Source organism: Haemorhous mexicanus, chromosome 9 (genome assembly GCF_027477595.1).
Source record: "Haemorhous mexicanus isolate bHaeMex1 chromosome 9, bHaeMex1.pri, whole genome shotgun sequence".
Taxonomy (NCBI): Eukaryota; Metazoa; Chordata; class Aves; order Passeriformes; family Fringillidae; genus Haemorhous; species Haemorhous mexicanus.
Genome location: NC_082349.1, coordinates 29575552 through 29598350, shown reverse-complemented (window position 1 = coordinate 29598350; position 22799 = coordinate 29575552). Strand labels below are relative to the sequence as shown.

At 53.6% G+C, this 22799-nt stretch overlaps 2 protein-coding genes across 2 annotated transcripts in view; one reads left to right on the top strand and one right to left on the bottom strand.

Moving 5' to 3' along the window:
• Positions 1–9468: 9468 nt before the first annotated feature.
• GLUL (glutamate-ammonia ligase) lies at positions 9469–18958 on the bottom strand. The gene is made up of 7 exons (XM_059854742.1): positions 18935–18958; positions 13427–13617; positions 12086–12247; positions 11678–11824; positions 11145–11272; positions 10780–10979; positions 9469–9894 (listed from the first exon to the last, which is right to left on the bottom strand). The coding sequence occupies exons 2-7, from the start codon at positions 13590–13592 to the stop codon at positions 9576–9578; spliced, it is 1122 nt and encodes a 373-aa protein (XP_059710725.1). The 5' UTR covers positions 13593–13617; positions 18935–18958; the 3' UTR covers positions 9469–9575.
• The window catches only part of RGSL1 (regulator of G protein signaling like 1), a 26241-nt gene continuing 18994 nt past the window's right edge, over positions 15553–22799 (top strand). The window contains exon 1 of the mRNA XM_059854854.1: positions 15553–15696. Within this exon, the coding sequence (XP_059710837.1) occupies positions 15553–15696 (144 nt within the window). The remainder of the gene's footprint in view (positions 15697–22799) is intronic.

Below are 22799 nucleotides of genomic sequence, written 5' to 3'. Positions count from 1 at the left end.
GGAAATGCAGATCCGTGCCAGGGAGCCACGAGCCCAGCACACCCAAATGAACCTGGGCATGGGGCAGAAACGTGCAAGGCAATAAACCCTGGGTGAGAGCAACCAAGTCAGGCAGCAAACACCACCCAGGGGTGTAATTTATTCCATGCTCCCACTGCTCCTGTTTGCTGCTGTGCTGGGAGCACACCCACGTGTCTCTGGAGGGGCCACCCTGGTCCCTGCAGATTTGGCAAGCTGGAAACAGCCAGCACAGGTACTGGGAACAGCACAGGGCAGAGGGTTTTGTGGATTCAGTGAAAGGTGGAGGGAGGTGCAAAGCAACAGAAATCGCTGATAGGTAGAGGGAGGATGGAGCTCTGACAGCAAAGGTCCCCTCAGGACTAAGAACCAGATCTCTGGAGGGGAGAGGAAGCAAAACAAAACAAAAACAAAAGAAACCCTAAAAACCCAACCAACCAACCAACCAACCAACCAAAACCCAACAAAACACAAAATCAAAAATCCCAAACAAACAAACAAAAACGACACAAAAAACCCCACCAAAACAAAAAACAACCAACAAAAAAAAAACCCCAAACAAACTGGGTTTTTCTTACAGAGAGAAGTCACATGTTTCCTCATGACTGGAATATAATGAATGGCCCAAAGAAATATTCCAAACAAGCAAACCAAACCCCTCTCATCTGAGCACATTCCTTGCCTTCCAGCCTTCTCCTGTCCCCAGCATCCTTCCCATCCATGTCCCTCACTGAGCTTCCCATTAGTGGGCAAACAGCAGAGGGACAGGAGGCTTGAGCTGAGGATCCAGAGGAGCTGCAGCTCTAATTAACACAACTCTAATTAACACAACTTTTCTTCCCAAGTCCTTCTGTGCAGAGTTCAGGGCTCAGCACGGGGACAGAGGAACGAGTCCTGCCCGTGCCAGGGAGATGGGCCAGCAGTGCCCAGGGGCACATCTGCTGCTGCTTGCTCTGCTTCCCATGGCACTGAGGTTGAAAACAAGCTGTTCCCAAGCCCAGAGGAAGGGCTGGCACCTGCCCAGGGGTACCTGGCAGAGGGAGGCACGGCGTACCCCACGGGATGGGCACACGGTGCCCAGGACGCTTCCCAGAACTGCAGGATGTTTTGGCAGGGCTGCAGCTCTGCCCTTGCAGCATGCTCGGGCAGAGAGCAGAAATACACACACACAGCTCCAGGTGCCTCTGGTTTTTTGGCTCCAGAAGAGGACTGTCCAACAACAAGAGACACACACCACTAAAATCCCACCCAGCAGCAGCCGAGCTCCCGATCCTGCTGCTCCCACAGAGCCCTGAGCACACAGGACCGCTTCACCTCCCCAAAATCCCCCCAAGCCCAGGTCTGGGAGCCCAGCTCAGGATTGCACCACCTTCCCCCAGCCCTAGATCTGGCCCAGCTCTGCTGAGAACACTTGATCTCCTCCCTGAGCGCTGCCAGCTGGGTGAAATACAGCTGCTGCCTCAATAGCGCTGCCGAAAAAAAAGCCTGACATTATTCACAACAAAAAGACAAGCATTGCTGTGCTTGCTTTAGATTTCATGGGAGCAGTTCCCACTGCTCCATGGACAGGGGGAGACGAGCAGGGGGAGCTGCTGGATCTCAAAGGGCTCTTAGGGCAAAACTGCCCCAAGCTCCCACCCCAGACATCCCGTCCTCCTGCAGAAGCTGTGGGGTATCGCTGCCATCCCCCTACCCCGAGCTTTGCTTTGAGGTTCTTGGTTTGCCAAGACCATCTCTTCCAGCAGAAGCTCCCATCTTACAAGTTCCATGGCTTTCTCCAGCTCAAGATCATCAGCAAGCTGAGGGAGAACTTTCCAGGAGAGCCAGCCACAAGGAGAGGTGGAAAAGAGGGAGCCAGTTAATCACCCAGCATGTGTGATCTGTCTGCGTGGAAAATGGCCTGAAAACACCCTGGGCTTCAGAGCAAGTGCGTGGTGATTCAGCCACCTGAAGCCTTGGCCTCCAACCTTCAGATTAAGCCCATCTCTAAGCCCAGCTGTTCCCAGGTAGCTTCCAAAATGGAAATGGAAATCTGGACAACACAGCCCTGGGCACAGCTATTCCCACCTCAAACTTGGGGGCTTGCTCAGAATCCCCTAAAAACAAAACCACCTGAAGATTTTTGTTTCACTTTTAAGCTTCTTACTCTGAAGTTCATCAGAAAATTACAATTTAGCACTAAAGTCAGCCAGTATGTAGTGACTTTAGAACAATGCCAAAGGATTATTTGAGGGCTGAAGTGCTGCCTTAACTGAAATTATATTTTCCTGTTTGCATGAAATCCAGAGTCCAGACACTCTGACCTTTTAACACATTAAGCAACGTTTTACACCAGTTTCAATATAACTGTACTTATAACCAACCACAGATTAGTAATGTTACAAACAGTATTTGAGCAGAGTAGAAAAGACACCTGTAAATAAAGATATTTACAGGTGATAAGAGATTAAAGTGAAAAGAAAATAAACCATCCTTAACAGTGCAATGAATGACATGGAGAGGCATTGGGCAGATTGTGGTTGAAAGAAACAGTCCCAGAATTTTTCCAAATACCTGCTGGCCACCCTGCTTGCCAAAATCCAGCTCAGTAGGGCAGGAGGCTCCTATTCCCTCCTTTCCCAGTATTTTAGGCATTTTGGCCAAGCTCTGGCACGGGACAGAGGCAGCTGGGCAATCCAGCAGCTGCTCAGCATCTCCACAAGCCATGGATGGGTTGGAGCCCCACAGCTCTGTGATGAGAAATCACAGCCTAACCCTGGCTCTGATCAATATTTCTCATTTTAACAACATGTTTGGCACTGGGGGAAGCTGCCAGCAAAAACTGTGGAGCCTGGTGCCTCACCCACCCACAGGACATGAAAACAAGCCTGCTGTCAGCTTCAAACCTGCCTGGAGGGTGAGGACCTTTCCCTCTGAACCCTCATGCCCAGCCAGACGGGGTCCTGAAGATCACCAGTGCCAGGTGCAGGGGGTCAGGGCAGAGGGCTGAGGCTGCTGGGGAGCCACCAAGCACCCACTGCTGCCCTGCACCCCGCCAGGATGGTGCCAACAGCACCCCTGGGTGCAGGACCTCCAGATCTTATCACAGTGCACTGCAGGGCTTATACTTGTGCATGTGGGGAATGGATCCCTTGGAATATCGACTGGTATTTGCCAGGGAGGAGGTAGACTTCCTGCTTTGCTGTTTCCTCTCGTGGCATCAATAAAAAGATCCTTGGTGGGACAGGAGGACAGAAGGGACACTGGCAGGGCAGCCAGTGCTGGGACAGGTGAGGAGTTCCTTGCCACCAACGTGGTCTCCCCCAGGCTGTGTTTTCCACGCCAGCTCTCTGGTGCTGGGATTGTGGGAGCTCCCGTTTCCATTTTCCTGCCTTACCGGCAGCTTTGAGGAAGCAAAAGTGAAGCCAGGGAGGGCAGAGAGTTCAGCAGAGGAGGGTGCCGAGGTGAGCTGAGCCAACCCCGCTGCCGAGGGCTTGCGGGGAGGAGACCTGCTGACAAAGGAGCTCCCGAGCAAACAAGCTGGCTCCACCTGGGGCAAGGGATTAGAATGATCGGCACAACCCTCGGATTCCTCCCAGCAAACCGACTGTGGCTGGAGGCAGGGATTAAAGCCCGTGCTCAGGAATGTGGCTCCTTCCCGCTGCGGAGTCCAAGTTGGCACCGCAGCCCCACTCAAGACTCGGCTTACATAATGCAGCTTATGAAAGCAAAATAGCACGGCCATGCCAGCCTGTGGGCAGGCCAGGATGGGAGCAAAGAAAGGGAAAGAAAGACGTCTTTTGGCTGAGGTGAAGCCTGGCTGCCCCCCTTGCCGTGCAGTGTCACTGGGGAGGGAGAGGAAGGGAGCAGGGAGCGAGAAGGGCCCGGTTCTCCTGCAAGGCTGGGAAGGGCTGCAGCCCTGGTGCTCAGTCTGGAGTCACAGAATGTGGATTTTCCTCCCCAGTTTGCCTCTCTCACCCTGGGTTTTTCCTCAATCAGGCAAGTTCATGTTGAGGTCAACCACTGCAGGTTTTGGGGGGCTAAGGTGCAAGAAGCACCCAGCCCCAAATTCCATTCCTTCTGGGCACTGACACCTCCAGAGGCAGCTCGGAGGTGCTCTGACCCACATCAGTGGAGTGGAGCCCCTGGAGATGATGCTCCAGTATGGAGAGCAGTGGGATTGTGTCTGCCCAGAACCTTTCTCCACAGGTTCCCACCAGAGATCAGTGCACAAAAAGGAGGAACAGTCCCCAAGCACCAGCTCAGGGTGGAGTCACGAGGCTCAGACTGAGGTCACCACTCGTGAGCCAGGCAGTTCACAAGTGACATCTTTAGTCATCCCTCAGTGACTGATATCCCCCACAACCTGCGTGGCCTCGGGAAAAGCTGATCCTACCAGTGGCCTGGCCCCTTTGTCAGCAAGCAAAGAGTCAGGGTTCCATTTGCATCCACACCAGACGTGTTGAAACTGCAAATAGGTCATCAGTCCCAGCTGGAGAGCCTGGAGAAGCCCTCGTGGGTGGAGGACCCACTCAGGAGGCAGCCCAGGTCTGACTCTGCAGCCAGCTGGCTGGGGAAGCCAGCCAGGCCTGAGGAGATCTTCCCTTTCAAGAGCTCCCACTTGTTCCCTAAGCAGCTGTCCTCAGTTTAATCAGTAACTGAGCAAGTGGGATGAGATGCTGCCTCAGCTGGAGCTGGGTTATGGATGTGTGGGAAGGCAGGAGTGCCCTCCCAGCTCTGCCAGCTTCCTCCAAGGGCTCACACAGGAAATTACCACACCTGACCTTTCTCCAGCAGCCTTCTAGAGCATGCCCTGGCCTCCTGAGAGGGCACAGAGAACCTCCAGCCTCTTCTCCTAGGGTGGAAAGCTCATCACTTTTATCAGCTGATGAACTGCAAGTGTAGATCTCAGCCAGGCCCCACACCAGAGGAGCTGCTGGAGCTCCCAAAGGCATCTCAAGAGAACAAAGCTGCTCTGATAACAGCAGCTTCAAGCCCACACAGAGGCTCTTGCAGAGCAAATCACCCCCTCAGCAGCCTGTGCCTGGGGCCGTCCCCTCCATCCTCTGTGGGCAGAAGGAGATGCAGGATGCTCCCAGCATCAGCACCCCAGGAAGAGGGGAAACACAGACTGGAGAAATAAAAACACTTTCACCCTGCAGCTTCTCCCTCCCTGCCTCTCTTCTCCCCCAGGTAAGGGCAGCCAAAAGTCAGCTCAGCAACCCTGGCCCAGCTAAGGCTGCCTGATTCCTCCTCTTCCTCCTCCTCCTCCAGATGTGTTCAGCCAGAGGCTGTGCCAGCCTGTGAAGGCTGACCTACCAACAAAAGGTAATCAAGGAAGATCAAATGGCACTGAAAATCTCCCACAAAATGGTAGGGGAAGTGGGATGGGGATACTGGAGCAGCATCACTGGGAGTGGGAAAGGGCAGGAGAAATCCAAACAGCCACCCCTGGCACAGCAGGCTCTGCAGAAAGGGAAAATCCCTCATGTCCAGGCAATAACTGGGCTGGCACAGCCTGGCACAAAAAGATGCTTCAAGTGTGATCTTGATTAGCTCATGTGCTCCAGGCTGTGGCTAATCTTCTTTTGATTGCCTTAAAATCCAGCTGTGGGGGAAAGCCTGGCATGTGAGCAGATATATTAATGGGTTAGGGGCAGCCTTGTCTCCTAAGCTGGTGTTTGATTAAAAGGGAGCACAACCAACAGGCGCTTCAAAAAGCTGCTGCTATTTTTGGCTGCTTCATTTGGAGCAGTTCCTGATGCCTGGATGTGCCCAGCAAACCCTTTGGGACCGATCCTTGCTATATCATTATTCACATTTTAAGGATGTGTGAGTACAGAGAAAAGAGACTCACTTCCTCCTGAGAGGCTCAGATCAAAAGTCAAAATGTTTGCTATGAATGCATAAGACATAAATTCAGCTTCTGAGGGTTTCAATCTCAATTTGTAAGAGCCCCGTGGCCTTAAGAGGAGGTCTCCCTACCCTACAGAGCTGGGAAATGGTGTTTAGGTAACTACAAAGCAGATTCAGCAAGCAGGCTTTAGGCAAAAAAGTCAGAAAACAATGTCTAGGGGGAATAAATTATTTTCTTCCCCCTTTCTAATTCATTATAATATTATTTTTTTCCTTATACTGTTAATAATGATCTGAAAAACCATTTCCCTGCACAATGTTGTTCTGACCTTGTTTTCAGCCGGGTAATTGTGCAGTGAGTGGATAAATGCTTTCTCAGCTGAGAACAAGAGGAACCACTGGGCATCAAGCTCCTGACCTAAATTCACATTCAGGGCAGCTGGAGGAGCAAAGGACTGATGCCTGCTCCCCTTATCAGCCTGAGGGACACCCTGTCGATGGCATCTTCCTCAGGGACACCCCAATGGCAGAGGGAGAGGCTGTTTGTCCCAAAACAACCCAAGGAAGGTGTCCCTGCCCATGCCAGGAGGCTGGAATGAGATGATATTCATGGTCCCTTCCAAACCAAACCATTCCATGATTCCAATGGAAAACACAAAACCTGCTGCCCATCAGCTCCTCCTGCCCAAACCATTCCATGATTTGAGGGAAAAACACAAAACCTGCTGCCCACCAGCTCCTCCTGCCCAAGCCATTCCATGATTTGAGGGAAAAACACAAAACCTGCTGCCCACCAGCTCCTCCTGCCCAAACCATTCCATGATTTGAGGGAAAAACACAAAACCTGCTGCCCACCAGCTCCTCCTGCCCAAACCAGTCCATGATTTGAGGGAAAAATACAAAACCTGCTGCCCACCAGCTCCTCCTACCCAAGCCATTCCATGATTCCAATGGAAAACACAAAACCTGCTGCCCATCAGCTCCTCCTGCCCAAACCATTCCATGATTCCATGGCAAAACACAAAACCTGCTGCCCATCAGTTCCTCCTGCCCAAATAATTCCATGATTCCATGGCAAAACACAAAACCTGCTGCCCACCAGCTCCTCCTGCCCAAGCCATTCCATGATTCCAATGGAAAACACAAAACCTGCTGCCCATCAGCTCCTCCTGCCTTGCTGGTGCTTAGTGGCCAAAACTGAGCCATGCCCCCTGTTCCCAATTTTTTTATTCCCCAGGAGGGAAGGGTGTCTGGAGGGAGATTCAGCTTCAATATTTCACAGTGTTTGGAAGCACAGGATCTTTAAGAAAAACAAACAGAAAACCAAACCATGTCTTGTCCTTCCTTCCTTCTGTGCCAATGCCTTTAGAAAAGTTCTCTTACTTCATGTGAAATCCAGTTCTTTCCTCTGTAACATTTTCTTGGAATGCATCAGAAACAGCAGCTGCCTTGCTCCTGAGCCCAAATCAGAACAAAACTTGAAGATTTCCAGGCTCCTGAGTTACCCCTGGGTTTGTTTTGGCTGCAGCACCCCAGCTCCCAAGTCCTTGTGGCTGTGTCAGGAGGGGAGGAAAGGAAAGGTGTTCACTTTGCCTCTGTTCCAGTCACAGCAGGCACAGGGACAGAGTAATTTTGGGACTGTGCTGAGGAAGGTGCTGCCTCCAATGCAGGAAAACAGTTGGTCCACAAAAAACCTGAAGGCAGGAATGGCCTCATCAGCCCAGCAGGAGGCTCAGGTGCAGTTAATCCAGATTTAAAGGTGGGAATGGTTAAAGCATCCTCTCCTGATGGAAGCACCTCCTGGGGAGCTGGGGAATGGCACCACAGGAGCAAAGTGACACATTTCTACTGCCTGGGTTATTTTCCTGAATGACTGGGTTTGTGCCAAAGGAGGATGAGCAGCATTTTCTCATTTCTCTCTCATTTTTCTTTCTTAGGGAGAATGGGAAAGGTTCTTCTTCCACAAAGCTCCCTTTTAAATTAAGTTTGCTGGGGATTTGTTTTCTGTAGGATTTCTGTAGAACTTGTGAGGTGGAGGAGGCTGGGAAATGCACAAACATCTGCAGTGACCCCATAACCCTCCCCATGGCCACCCACAAGCCCAGGCCCCTTCCCATCCCAAAAGAATCCCATTCAAGCCAGAGCTGGACCATCCCTCACCACAGAAACAACCACTGCTGACAAATTCCCATTTTCTGGACAGCACACATGGATTGAAAGACCCCTGACCCCCGACCCCCCCCCCAAAAAAAAACCACAAATGAAAAGCCAAATCTACCCACTCTCAGAGTCAAAATCCTTTCAAATGGTGAAGACAACACACGTACAGAAAGAGGCGGCAGAGATCAGATTGAAGGTTTTGTTCTTTTTTTCTTTTTTTATTACAAAAAAAAAAAAAAAAAAAAAAAGAAACCTATTGGGAAGAAGTCCAAATGCAATGGAATATAACTGGCACCACCTAAGATACCCAAGTGTAAAATCCCAGAACGTCTGAGCCCCCCAGCAGCAGCTGGGAGTGCCAGGGCTGGCTGGGAGAGCCAGGTGGCCTCTCCCTTCCCTTCTCCTAGCCCCCATCATCCTGGCTGGATGGCAGGCAGCCCAAGAGAGCCAGGACACAACAGTGGCATCAACGGTCTCTGTAAAACCATTCAGGCAGAGAAACTAAGAACATTACGAAAAAAAAAAATCTAAAACTCCTTTTTTTTTTTCTCTTTTTTTTTTTTTTTTTTTAACCTTTATCCAAAGCCCTGCTTTAGTGACATGCTAGCCCTGCTGGACAGGTGACACAGCCACAGCTCTGTCCAGAACGCTGTTGACCAGTCAACTCTTGGTTCAGGACACCTTCCTCCCACTCCGAGTGTCACGGCCACCTGAATTACAGTAACAAATGCTTCTGCAGGCTTCCTGCTCTGGGAACCCCCTCCTGCAAGCTCCACTCCATGCTGGAACAAATCTCATCCCAGTCTCCCTCCGAGCTCACCCTCAGTCCCACCTGCATCCGACTGCATCCGCAAGAGCTCTGCCTGCTCCGGCTGGATGAGGTGTTGGAGCGTCATCTCTTCCAAGAAAAAAACACTTTCATATATAATTTTTTTTTTCTGTTTTTATATTTAAATAGAAAAATACTACTTCACTCTGTGTTATGAGCCAGAGATGGGTTGACTTCCAGTGACAGAACCCAGAGTTCTCCTCAATGCCAGAAGATTCCCAGAAACCTCAGAGTGGCCGGAGGGCGACGATGTCCCCGTCACGTCCCCGCACAGGCAGGAGCACACGCACAGCTCCCGTCACCACAGCTCCCATCTTCCCTTCTCCACAGAGAGGCACCAACCTCAGACAGCCATCAGTCTGCAGAGAGCCAGCAGCAGGGCTGGCCCCCCAAATCTGGCTCTGTTTTAAGCTTTCTCCTCTCCTACACATTTTCTGTGAGTGCAGGCTGTCCCCGGAAGCCACCGGATCCCATCGGACGTACACATGAATTAGACAAAAATAATAAAACAAGTGGTTAAAAGTTCTCTAACACCCCGTCCTCCTTTCCTCTTCCGAAGAGTCAACGACAAATAGACACGGATAAAACTAAACCTGCCCTCCTCCCCCACCTCAAGACAACAAGAGTTACTGAGACACGAAACATGTTATCTTGTACCCTCGGGATTACAGCTAGAAGGGAACTTTAGGGGCGCGGGGGGAGGCGGCGGCGGCGGCGGCGGGGCGCAGTCTGCTCAGTTCTTGTACTCAAAAGGCTCGTCCCCGGTTTCGTTGAGGAGACACGTGCGGACCAGCGCCTCCGTCACGGCGTAGGGGTCGCAGTTGGCCGAGGGCCGGCGGTCCTCGAAGTAGCCCTTCTTCTCGTGGCCCACGTTGCGCGGGATGCGGATGCTGGCGCCGCGGTTGGCCACGCCGGCCGAGAACTCGTTGATGTTGGAGGTCTCGTGGAAGCCCGTCAGGCGCCGGGCATTGTCCAGCCCCCCCTTGGGGTCGTAGGCGCGGATGTGGTACTGGTGGCGCTTGCTCAGCTTCTCGATGGCCTCCTCGATGTGCCTGCAGAGAGAGGGAGGAGGGACGGGGGTGGCACAGTGAGGGATGGGACGAGCTGAGCGCCTCTGGGGCCGAACGCCTCTGGACTGTCGTGTCAAAGTGATAACGAGATTAATCAGAGTCCCCAAGGCACTTTGTGATGATGCCTTGTGCCCCACGGCCCGCTTGGCTGTTGATCCCAACACGGGGCTTTTCTCCACTCTTGTTGCTGACCCAGAAAAGTCCTCGTGGCCAAATCCTACAGGCTCCCTAGGGAGTGTCATCTGTGAGACACCACCATTTAAACTCCCCACTTCCACCTGCTTTTGGAGGGGAGAGCTCTCAACACAGGGATTTCTATTCATGAAGCTCACAGAGTCCCGTTATCTCAGGGCAGCACTAAGATTAAGGCAAAAAACCAGAGCTGCCAGGATGGATCCCTCTACACAGCTCCAGTGACACAGTGTCCCTGACTGCACAACAGTCACGTGCAGGAACTCACAGTTTGCATTTTTAGGATGTTCATCTCTTAAGAAAACATGGCAGCCTTGCCCAGACAAAGCAAATGGACTTTCTCTTTCATCATGTCTATAAAAATATCATTTAAAAAGCCCTGTGATGAGTTGGTTTGTTTGTTTGTTCCCAGCACTGGGAGGTTGGGAGCTGGACAGGCTGTTAGAGATAGCTGCATCCTGTGCTGGTGAAGCTGTACTGCTGGCTGAATTGCCCACCAAGCATCAAGATGAGAATGTGTCATTCTAAGAAAAAATACATACTAAGAAAAAAAGAAACCACAAAAACAAAACGACCAAAAAAAAACCCTATCCAGAAGACTCAGATGTCATGCCAAGCACCAAACTCCCGTGTCATCCAAAATCCTGCTGCCCAGTAAACAACCCAAACGCTTACTTGAGACCTCCTTCTTCCCTCATGCTCTTGGTGCTGAAGTTGGTGTGGCAGCCAGCACCGTTCCAGTTCCCAGGGATGGGTTTGGGATCGAAGGACACCACGACCCCGAAGTCCTCGCACACCCGGTGCAGGATGAAGCGCGCGATCCAGAGGTGATCGCCCATCTCAATCCCCTCGCATGGTCCCACCTGGAACTCCCACTGCAAGGAGGAGGCGTCAGGGCCTCAGCGGGGTGGAGACAGACACCTCCCACCCCCTGATGCTGGGCACAGCCACACAGCTCAGAGCAGGCAGACACAGCTCCCCCTGCCTGGGGTTCTTCCCTGCTGCTCTCTCACTCCATGAAGCATCTTAGAATGATTTACCTGGGCTGGCATCACTTCTGCGTTGGTTCCTCCGATTTTGACGCCGGCATAAAGGCACGCTCGGTAGTGGGCCTCCACAATGTCCCTGCCATAGGCTTTGTCTGCCCCCACACCGCAGTAATACGGACCTGCAACAGCACAGGGCAACATCAGCCTCCACAGGGAGAAAAGCTGACAATCCAGTGAAGACCCAGCACGCACAGAGAACTCTTCAAAAAGCCCCAGGGTGTGTTTTTCATGGAAGAACTAGCAGGGTAGAACACTGACGGAGAGCAAGTTCGCCCCAAGTTTAAGTCTGCCCCTGAGTTTAAGTCCCCTGCAGACCAACAAACCCAGCAGCAAATTTGGACCAATCCCCATCTCAGCCTTTCTGTGACAGATTTAATCTCGTGGTTGGTTTTTGCCAATAATCCGCTTTCTACCATCCACCTTAGGTTCTAGGAGCACCTTGGAGCCCTCAACTCGCCTGAAGCTGTGCCACACAGATTTCAGTTCAAACACTCCTGACTTGGTCCAGGCTCCCAAAAGATTACCTTGGGGTCCGGGGAAGCCATTGGAAGGCCAGCCAAACGGATGTCCATCTGTCCCCAGGAGAGTGTACTCCTGCTCCATCCCAAACCAGGGGTGCTGGTTGGACACCATGTCCATAATCCTCCTGCAGGTGTGCCGGAGATTTGACTCTGGAAGGGAAAAGCGACGCGAGGCTCATGAGCGATGCCACCTCCACTCCCCACTTCCACTGATTTTACACTTTGAGTCCCAGCAGCGTTGAAGAATCCCAAGCCCAGCCCTTTGTCCATCACCAGCACTTCGTTTGCCCTCTACTTTCACGTTCTTTCTGTGTCATGCTAAGGGCACAGACAGCATTTGGGCAGGTCTCCCACTCCCCTTCCCAGGAACACCACCTCCACCAGGAGAAGGGAGAAGGCTTGTTCATTCACCTGCAGACTGGCGGTTGTATTTGAAGACCTCACAGAGAACGAGTTTGTTGGGGTCCTTGCGGAAAGGGTCGCGAAACATGGCAGCAGGTCGCAGGTACATGTCACTGTTGGAGCCTTCGGACTGGTAGGTGCTGGAGCCATCGAAATTCCACTCAGGGAGATCTGGAGCAAAGAGAGGAACCAGCCACAGTGACCCATGGGCTCCCTGCCACCCTCCAGGAAGGCAGAGGTGAAGATGCTCACAGAGAATAGGTTTAGTCCCAGCTCAGCTGATTTTGTTCCAAATGGGGGAAGAGAAAAAAAAAAACAACCAAAAAAACCCTAAAACAAGCAAAAAAAAAAAAAAAATCAGAGGAGTGCAATTCCCCGGCCACCCTGGAAAATAACAAGTTGCTGGGCTGCTGGCCAAGCCTGAGTGAACAGAGTAGCACTGAGGACATTTCCCATGTCACAACAACCACAGGGATGAGCAAAGCACCCGGTCCCCTCAGCTGGGAGAGGGCTCTTCCAGCTGTGGGAATGAGGGGAGCCATGGAATAATGTCAATCACACTACAAGGCCTTAAGAAGGTGGGAAGGCAAATCATAGAGAGGTGGAATCTCACATGGAAGGGGAGTGTGCCCCTCGCCCACCCCTCCATCCTGAGCACTGCCCTCCTCCAGGTCAATGCCCAGAACTCCACCCCAGCAATGTTATCTCCTCCATATCCCAGGGGGAAAGAGGGAGGATGGGAAGCACAAAGATTTCCAGGCAGCTGTGCCAACCACTCCCTCAGAGGGAAAAGGGGAAAGGAGAGAGGGGAAAAGATTAAAAAAAAAAAAAAAAAAAAAAAAGGAAAGAAAAAAGATAATTCTGCTCAGTCACACACAGTATTTTCATTTCATAACTGTCTCCAGCCAGCTCCATGGCAACCTGGGGAAAATCCTAATGCTATTATTGTGTAAGCTGGGACTGTTTGTTCTGAGGGACACAAGCTCTTAATTACACCGGATAGCTCCATTCTTTCCCCTGCACTTTCTTCTGCCAAACTACTTCCGGCCAAAACGAGTACTCAAGAGTCAATGGGCAGCCCAGCCCCTGCCAAGAGCCCCCAGCCCCTGCCAGCAGCCACTCCACAGCAGGGACAGCACCAAGGACGTGCTCCCAGCCCCAGGCATCTCCCTGGAACTCCACATCTGGAGAGCTGGGAATGTTCCCCTGCGGTATCTGGGGAAAGAGGTAACTGGGAGGGAGCAAGGTGGAACGTCCTCCCTAAAAACCATCCTTCTGCCACGGGAAGAGAGAAATGGCATCCTTCCTCTACCCAGAGAGGAGCCACGAGTGCTGCAACTGCCCTCTCACCTTCCAGACTCTTGGGCTCGTGGTCCAGCGTGCGGGTTTTGCAGCGGAGGTGCTCCCCCGTGCCATCGATCCAGATGTACATGGCCTGCACCTTCTCTCCCTGCGGCAGCTTCATGTACATGTGCTTGATGGCTTTGCTCAGGTGGGAGCTCGCTGAGGTGGCCATGGCTGCAGTCCTGACGAGGGGGTTCCTGCAGGGGGGAATCACAAACAGCCCCAGGTGTGAGCCCTTTCCTGCGTGCCCACATTTTTCAGCACCCCCCTTCCCCACCCAAGGCCAGGGAGGAGCAGGAGACAGCTCGGCCGCAGGGCTGGCTGCCATCTCCAGAGGTTCCCTGTCATTCCTCAGGGAGAACACACAGCGGCTCAGGCTAGCCCTGCTCCAGGAAGCCCTTCAAAACACCAAACTCCTGGTAATAAACCACAGCAACAGACTTCCAAAGGGCTCCTTAGCCCCACATGAACTTTTCACCTCCACACTCCGCTCAAGAGCAAGGCTAATGCAAGGAAAGCTTAGCTAGGGCTTTCTTAACAAATCTGCATCATCGAGGAGGGCTTTTCTGCCCCAGCTGCCTTCTCAGCCCGGCTGAGGTCATCCAAGCCCGGTCCCAGGGCAGCAGGAAAAGCAACAGGCGGCACACAGGAGACCTGAGCACCCCGGGCAGCAGTGGGGGAGCAGGACGGGCCGGGCTGGCTCTAGAACCAGTGCGTGGGAGCTGCAGCATCCCCAGAGCCTTGCGGGCCGGCTCCACACGCCAGCCAGCCCACTCGTGTCCGGCCCACAGCACCGGCTGTTTTCCAGGGAGCTTGGGAATGCTGGCAGTTTGGGAATGCGGACTGACTGAGGAAGTGGCTCCAACATCCATCCCGTTGTCCTGCGGGATGAGCCGTCCCCAGCCCACCCCGCCGCGGCTCCCACCGCCCCGCTGCCCTGCCAGAAGCATCTCCCACGCGTGCATCTCCAGGCAGCAGCCGAGGAGCCTCGCGGGGGTAAAAAAAAAACCCACAAAAACTGCAAAGGGAATGTTTTCAACAGAAAACTCAAGCTGCCACTTCCTCCCCCAACCCCCCCCCCCCCCCCCCATTCCTCCCCTTCCCCCAAAGGAGGAATTTTCCCTTGGAAGATCTCCGCGGGGCTGCCTCCCCGGCCCTGCCGTGCCCGGGGGGCTGCGGCGGGTGGCGGGCAGCGGTGTCCCCGTGTCCCCCCGGGCCGGTACCTGCGCTCGGCGGCGGCTGCGGGCGGGCGCGGGGCTCCCACGCTCGGCTCCCGGGGCCGCGCCCGCCGCCCCTTTATGGCGGAGCAGCGCCGGCCCCGCCGCACGGATTGGGCAGCGGGGCGGGACGGGAGGGACACGGCAGGGGGGACAGGGCCACCACCCCGCCTCCCTCCTCCTCCTCCTCCTCCTCCTCCTCCGCCCCGGCCGCCCCCGGCAAAGGGGCACTGGGGTGGGTGCGGAAAAGTGAGGGAAGGGAGGGCAGAAAGCGGAGAGCTTGGGGGGGGGTTGGGGTCTTTTTAACAGCGCTCCCGGCCGGAAAAACAACCCCTCGTCCCTGGGCAGGCGGGAGCGGATCCAGGGCTTTCGACAGCGTTTACATTAGGCTGCCTTGGCAGAGCTGGCAGGGATGGAAACCGGCCGCACTGGGAAAACAGGGGGAGAGAGGGAGACACCGGAGCGCCACCGAGCCCCTTTGGCTTGGTGCCCACTCTTGGGAGGGGGACAAAAGCCTCGGTGCCCCCCTTGTCCTCCTTGGAGCAGGTCACAGCCTCCAGCAGCCGGATCTGCAGAGCCTCGCTGCAAGGATCGCTCGCTGTCACTCGAGGGGGGAGACATCCCCCAGCCCCACCATGGAAGCGCCCAGCAAACCGCAGGCAGTGCCCAGTGTTTTTCCACAATGTCCGGGTCTCCACCCCACCGGGTCGCTTGTCCCATCCCCTGCAGTTCCAGGAGCTGCAAGTCCCAGCCCGGATCCAAGGGGCGGGAGAGCCACGCCAGCAGGAGCAGACGGAGCTGGCACCCGTGTGCACACACAGCAGGGCACACGCAGGTCTCAGGGCGAGCACACGCCACCCACACGCCTGCCACGGAGCCACAGGATCCTGCTGTGCCCCGTGCCAGCCTCAGGAGATGGCACCAGAGATGCCATTCCTCGAGAAGCTGGAGCCTCCCGGCCATCCCAGCCACCCTGCTCCGGACACGGCCACTGGAGAGCCAGAATCCGGAGGGAAAGTGGCCAGGGAGAGCCGGATCCTCAGGGGGGAGGAGGTGGAAGTGCTGGCCAAAACCAGGCTTTGATTTATCGCCCATCTCAAGAGCCAGATCCCCACCTTCCCTGCGGGGACAGCTTGGCTCAGTCCTCAGCAGCACCTTGGAGCAGCCGTGGGTGTGTGGCAATCCCCCGAGGCTGTCCAGAACGAGGTGAAATTCGGGTGCTTTTCTCCTCCTGGAATTGCTTGGGCAAGGCAGAGCCACCGAGCATTGCAACAGCCTCCCCTCAGCAGCCCAGAAGGTGCCTCCTGCCAGCACCAGCCCTGCTCCTGCACCCTGAGCACGGAGAAATGGCTCCGGCACACAAACAAACCACCAAACGTGGTGTTTTACCCTCGGAAATGAGCTCAGCAACTCACGTTCAGCCCAAGTTCAGCTGTGGTCACCCAAATCTAACAGCTCAGCTGGAGGAAAAGGAAGCAGAGCAGGAGCCCAAAATAGCTCCCATCAAGGGGAGCTGTCAAGCCACAGGCAACGTGAAGCAGTGTCCAGCCCTCTTCCCCAGGTTTGTTGAGGGTTTCTTTAATCGGAGAGCTCTGATAGCTCCAAATTCTTGGAATTACGGTTGCTACCTGCTGATTTCCCAGTAACTCCGTCCACCTTTGGCTTCGAACACACGCAGATGTTTACGAGAGGAGGCCCCTGAGCACTGGGGTCACCCCCGTGCCCTGCAAGCCTCGGGGCTGGGCAGCTCCAGCCAACCCCGAAGGCAGCTGGACAATGCAAACATCATCTCTCCATCCCAAAAATCCACACCGGGCAGCAACCCCCAGCCTGGCACAGACCCCCAGGGTGGGCAGGGCTGTGGTGGCAGGATGGAGCTGCCAGCCCCGGGAGGGTTTGGCTGGCTCATGCCCAAGCCCCGGTGCCGGAGAGAAGCGGCAGCCGCGGACCCAGCGCCCTCTCCCGGGAAGCCGTCCCGGGCCTCCTCACGGGGCTGACCCTGCTTGTTTACCGCCTGCCTTCCTTCCCCTCCTCCCCTTCCAGCCTGCCTTTTTTTTCAATTATTATTTTTAAAATTAATTTTCTTTCTAAAATTATTTTTATATTTTTTAATTTTTTTTGGGGGGGAAAGCCTGCTCTAGATGTGCTTTTTTAAAATTTAATTTAATTTCTTTTTTAAAATCATTTTTTGGGGAAAGCCTGCTAGGGCTGTGCTTTGGCCCAGCTGCATGTCCCAGTGACCCCTGGTGTCGCTGAATAATTTTTAAATTATTTTTTTGGGAAAGCCTGCTCAGGCTGTGCTTTATAAAATTTAATTGGCCCAGCTTTGGCCCAGCTGCGTGCTCCAGTGACCTCCGGTGTCACTGAATAACTTTTAAATTATTTTTTTGGGAAAGCCTTCTCCGGCTGTGCTTTTTAAAAATTTAATTCAGTTCCCTTTTTAAAATTTTTTTCTTTTTTAAATTATTTTTTTGGAAAAGCCTGCTCGGGCTGTGCTTTGTCCCAGCTGCGTGCTCCAGTGACCCCTGGCATCACCAACAAAACCCTCCTGGGGGGCAGCTGGGCAGGGCTCGGTGCCAACCCAGGGGTGGGTTGAAATCCACCTTCAAAGGGCCACACGCACAGCCAGAGGGTGAGACAATGTCCCCTTCCAGGGGTGAGTCCCAACTGGCACAAGTTTTTCCTTCTTCCTGCTGTTAATTGGTGGGAACACCTTTATTGGCTTTACTGGCCCGGCCCGGCGCTTCCCGCCGGCACAGTTTGATATCCTGAGAGAGGTGCCAAGGCTGGGAAGTGGCTGCTGAGTTAGGAGGGTTGGGCAGGCTGGACTTTGCAGCCTCCTGCCTCCAAGGCAAACCCTCAGGGACAGGGCACAGCCGTGTCCCTGCGCTCTCCAGGGAAGGTGTGGGGAGCAGGAGGAGTTTCTCTCAGCTAGCACGAGACATTCCTCCCCTTTTCCAGCTCCAGCCAGCAGGCAGTAAAGGATCAAGGCTTCCTTCCCTCTGCACTGTGCCTTGCTGGGGCTGCTGTGACCCATCCCTTGTCCGTGTGTCCCCCTCCATCCCTGTCTTCCATCTGGGAATGCCTTAAAATGCAGCAATGTCACACCATTGGGGGGTAGGGGGGTGGGTGGGGAGAGAAGGGTGGCAACTTGAGGGTTAAATAGGATGTGAGATTTCCCTGTGGCTCGGGCCCTGGGGCAGTGGCTGATGGCTTTTGGGGACTTTCCCAGCACTGTGATCCTCACCCCAGATCCTGGGATCTCGAGCCCAACAGATTGCAGACCCAGACTGCTAAACCCCGGTACCCACTGGTTTTTCACCACCACTAAAGAAAAATTCTGAAGTAGAAAGGAATGTTGTTATTTTGGGGTTTTTTTTCCCAACAGAGATGTCACACAGGGAGGAGGAATTGCCCATTTTGTTGTGATCCCAGGTCCCAGGAGGAGGCTGGACACACCCAAAATGCCCCAGCCTCCAGCAGTGGCACAGCTGGGAGGGAGAAGGGATAGCCATAGCATCATGGAATCACAGAATGCTTTGGTTTGGTTTGGAAGGGACCTGAAGGTCATCAAGTCCAACCCCCTGCAATGAGCAGGAGCATCTTCAGCATCTCTTCTTTCCCCATACTCAACACACTCCTAAACTGAGCTAAATTAGGTGGCTGTGCTCAGCTGGGGCTGGGCTCTTTCTCCAGCAGCACTGACAGAACCAGAGCACACAGCCTCAGGCTGCACCAAGGCAAATACAGGTTGGATATCAGGGAAAAGTTCTTCACAGAAAGGGTGATAAAGTTCTGGAATGGCTGCCCAGGGAGGTGGTGGAGTCCCCATCCCTGGGGGTGTTTAACAAAGCCTGGATGTGGCACTGGGTGCCAGGGTTCAGCTGAGGGGTTGGGGCTGGGCTGGACTCGATGATCTTGGAGGTCTCTTCCAACCCAGTGATTCTGTGAGTTCTGTGACTTTCAGATGCATCCTGGGAAGTGCTTTAAGCTGGGAGGCCCTGCATGAGCAACTGAACTGCGCCCAAGTGACCTCAGCCATGGGCTGCCTGTCCTGATATTGCATCACCTCCACCCCTGCCCACCCCTGGGCACAGCTGCCTCTGCCTGGACCCATGCCAGCGGCTCCTGGTGGCCTTTTGAGCTGCTCCCAGCCTGGCACACCTGGACATGCAGCACGTTTCACCCAGGGCTGCAAAAACCAACCAGACACCTGAGGCAGCACTTAGCTGAGAAGTGCTGGAGCCCGGGGAGGTCCCCGTGGGGTGTGGGGGATGAGGGCCCTGGGGGCACTGACCTTGTGCAAGCAGCAGTGGCTGAGCAGTGTCCCCCGGAGCGCTGCAGGACGCTGACGAAACCCCCCAGGGCAGGCAGGCAGCAGCTGCTGGCCCTGGCTGTGAGCAAACATTGCAGGCTCCGCAGCAGCCCCATGCTCCCTTTGAAGATGCTGCCAGGGTCAAGGGTGGCCGTGGGCTGGTGGCCAGAGGGCTTTCAGCCTTTCCAGAGCAGATCACCTGGGCTGCACTAAAGGGTGGTTTAGGAAAGCAAATTAGTCAGTGCAAACTTGTAGAGGCACATGCAGAGTGAAATGAAAAAAACCCTCCCTCCCCATTCAGCTCCCTGGACCATGCACAGAGGGAAGAGGGACCTTGGGCTTTCAGCCTTTCCAGAGAAGATCACCTGGGCCAGTTTGGGAAAGCAAATTAGTCAGTGCAAACTTGCTGAGGCACACTCAGAGTGAAAGAAAAAAAGCCCTCCCTCCCCATTCAGCTCCCTGGACCATGCACAGAGGGAAGAGGGACCTTAGGGCACGGCCCCCAGGACAGCCCAGGTGCTGGCACCAGTTTCTTTCTTCAGTTCAGTAAAAAGACACCTCATAGGACTTTGGGGATCTAAGGATAGCCAACTGGACAGGAGCCAAAAAGTCTTGCCTAAGCAATGCACTAGAAAAAGAAAGGCACAAAGGAACTGATTGCTTTTGTGGGGTGTTTTGCCAGGAGCAAGAACCTCTTGCACCTGGCTCGGGTTTCCTCTGTTTAGAGTTTTGTTATTTTGCCTTTTATTAAACCTTTTCTGTTTCCAACACTAAACAAAAAAAACCAACCAAAAAACTTCCAAGCTTTTTTCCTTTTTAAAAAGACAAAAAATAGTAACAAGAAGCACATTCCTACAGCCACCTCCCTCCCCACCCCTCTCTGAGCCACCTGTCCCCATGCCCACCTGTGAAAAATGCGTATTTTATGATTGGCTTTTTGCAAATATTCAAATGAATATTATATGTGTCATGTTAGAAAGTTATGCTGTATTAATTCTCTTAAGTAGTGTGTTAAATATAGTTTTAGGTTATAACATAATGTTAAAATAGAAGCTATGCTATGTAGGATACCTTTTTTAAAGAAAGGACTCGCATCGAGATAGCAGCCACAGGACACCTAATCCAAATTGTCCAAAATTTTTATTACTCTAATTATATTGCTATTTTTATAACTATTTTATTACTATGAAACTTTTAAATTCTTTAAAAGCAAGGGATTGGCGTTTTTCACAGCACCGCTCGGCTTGGCACCCCTCCCAGGAGCCCCTGGCACTGCCCCGTGCCCCAGCAGCCCCCTGCCCAGATCCAGGGGCACTCCCGGCAGGCAGCCCCTACCTGCTGTGCTCTGCAGAGCTTGCCCGGGGCCAGCACCTTCCCCGAGCACGTGCCCGCCTTCAGCAGCAGCCAGGGGGGAAGCTGGAAGATGAGAACGTCAGGGGCAGGCGGGATTTGAGACCCAGGAATTGCTTGGCTCAGTTCGTTCTGTACAAGGGTGGAGAATAGCCCAGGGAGTGCTCAGCACATGCCTTTCCCCGCTGCTGGAAATTGTGCAGGGTTGTTTTTGTTGGGATTTTTCCTCCCCCCCCATTTTCAGTTCACACTGTAAAAAGTGCTCCCAGCCAGGTTGGGGCTGGGTTAGCTGTGGTTGGCACGTTAATCCCAGCCTAACACACCTCACACCTCCATAAGTGAGAGGGCAGAAATCCTGAAACTGCTGCCTGAGTGCATGAGGTGGTGAATCTGGGCCTGACATTGTAAATTATAAAAGAAAAAATATTTTAAAAATTAATATTAATTATAAAAATTATAAATGGTTAATTATAACAGCAAAGTGCTGCTGCCCATGTCCCTCCCTCATGGCTGAATTAGGTCCCTGTCCTGCCACAACACATACTTAACCCAGGCTGCTGAAGTCAACAGCCCCAGAGGCTGGGGTAAGGTTACACCAGTGGTTCTGCTTCAGCTGGAGGGGAGACAAGTGAAGGCAGAGCCTGCCACAGGGGCTGTCAGCTGTAAGGGACAGTCCCAAGCAAGGAAACCACAGACAGATGGCAACAGGCTCAAAAATACTCCCCAAGGAAACACCAGTGGTGTGCTTGCTGAGCAAACAGATCTTATCCACTCAGGGGACTGAGCATGGAAATCACATGTGAAAAATCACTGTAGTGTGCTCAAGAAAGGAATTCATATTTAAGGCTGACCTGGAATTCCTCAGCCTTGGGCAACTCCACTTTTAAGCTGCTGTGGGCCTAATGTCCTGTAAATATTTAGATGAAAAGAGCATGAGGCTGTACAGGGGGCAAAAAAATCCCAAATCTTCCCCCAAAAGCAGGGACATACTTATATACTTATATTTAATACTTATGCCAGAGGGGAGAGCAGGTTTGTGCACTCAGGCTGGTGTTCCCCAGATTTCTGGCTCTGCAGACCATGACCCAGAGGCAGAAGCAATGCTGAGATGTTTGGGGTGTGGGAAACACCCCCCACCCTCCTGATGGCACCCAAAGGGCCAGGCTGGGCTGCTGGGGGGGCTGTGAGTGCCCAGTGACCCCAGGCAGTGAGGCTGACATTGTGTTTGGGCAGCCTTGGACTTTGCCATGCTGGGGAGCAGTGCCAGCTGATGTTGGGCAAGGAGAAAAACCCCAGCCCATCCCCTCTGGGAACATGAAGCTCTGCCCCTCGTCACCTCAGGGCAGCTCCCCACGTCAGGGTGGGTGATTTGGGCTGGGGCAGGGGGGCAGCAAAGCCCTCCTGACGTGTTTGATGTTGCAACCCTGCCCTTATCTTTTTATGGAGTCCAGCCACTCTGAGCTTCCTTCTAAATCTGGGCTCTGCTCCTGTGTCCACTGCTTTTTTTTCAAACTTTTTTTGGTTTTTTTTTTCCTAAATAGCCTCCCAGCTCACGTGAGCTCCTTGTGAGGACACCATGTGCCCTGGGAAAACCTGGGAAGCTGCAGCCAGGAGAGGAGAGCTCCATCCTGCCAGACCTCTTGGGGTCTCCTCTTGGGGAGCAACTCTGTGGAGATGGCCCTGTGCCCTCCCACAGTGACCATGTTGGCCAGTTCCTCCTCACAACCTTAGTTTTTTCCTGGCAGAAGCCACCACAGTCCCACTGAGGTCAGTCCAGAGCTGGATGAGCACCCAAGGAGCCACTCCAGCCTCTGAGCATCCTACTGGGCATCTGCTCGGTAGCCAATTGGAAAGTGTGTTATTTTTTTTTAAGTTTTGACCTTCCTCTGGGGACTTTAGGTGTGAGACAGCCACCACTCCAGTTCATTCCTACCCCCTCTCTCATCTCTTGGGCTCAGGTGCAGAAATCTTTAGGGATCCATGAAGGGAGCTGCTCCTCCCCAGGGTGTTCCATAACTCCTTCCCACAGCTCTGCCTGGGAAGGTGTTTTGTGGCTCACAGGTGCCCCTTCCCCACATCACTTGGGGTTTTGGCACAGCCACCAGCCCCACAATCTGCTCGGAGCTGTGCCTGTGCTCGCTGGCGCTGTCTGAGATGCTCAGCCCTGCTGCTGGGAACAGCTCCGCATTCCTAGTTTGACAGCGCCACCTCGTGAGGTGGCCCCGCTGCTGGGGACTCTGTGGGACACTGTCCTACCCCCTGCTCTGGCACAAAGACCAGAGTAGGATCAAACACCCACCTGGGGAGCAGATTCCTCCTCCTGCCAGGAGAACAGCTCACTCCTGCTGCAGCACGGGGCTCCTTCTTTTTCTCCTCCTTCTCCTCTTCCAGGGTCTCCAAGGTTGGGTGTCAGCCCCAGATCTGGTGAAGAAAGACAGCAGATAAGAAATGTGGGCTTGGTCAGCGGGGTCTCCTGTGAAATTCCCATCCCGAGCTG

What these genes read in the sequence shown, in the direction of transcription:
- GLUL (XM_059854742.1), bottom strand. Translation starts at nt 13,592, where the DNA reads ATGGCCACCTCAGCGAGCTCCCACCTGAGCAAAGCCATCAAGCACATG. An exon ending in CAGAAGTGATGCCAGCCCAG is followed by an intron (nt 10,980 to 11,144) that starts GTAAATCATTCT and finishes TCCTCCTTGCAG; the next exon opens with TGGGAGTTCCAGGTGGGACC. An exon ending in AGGGAAGAAGGAGGTCTCAA is followed by an intron (nt 9,895 to 10,779) that starts GTAAGCGTTTGG and finishes CTCTCTCTGCAG; the next exon opens with GCACATCGAGGAGGCCATCG.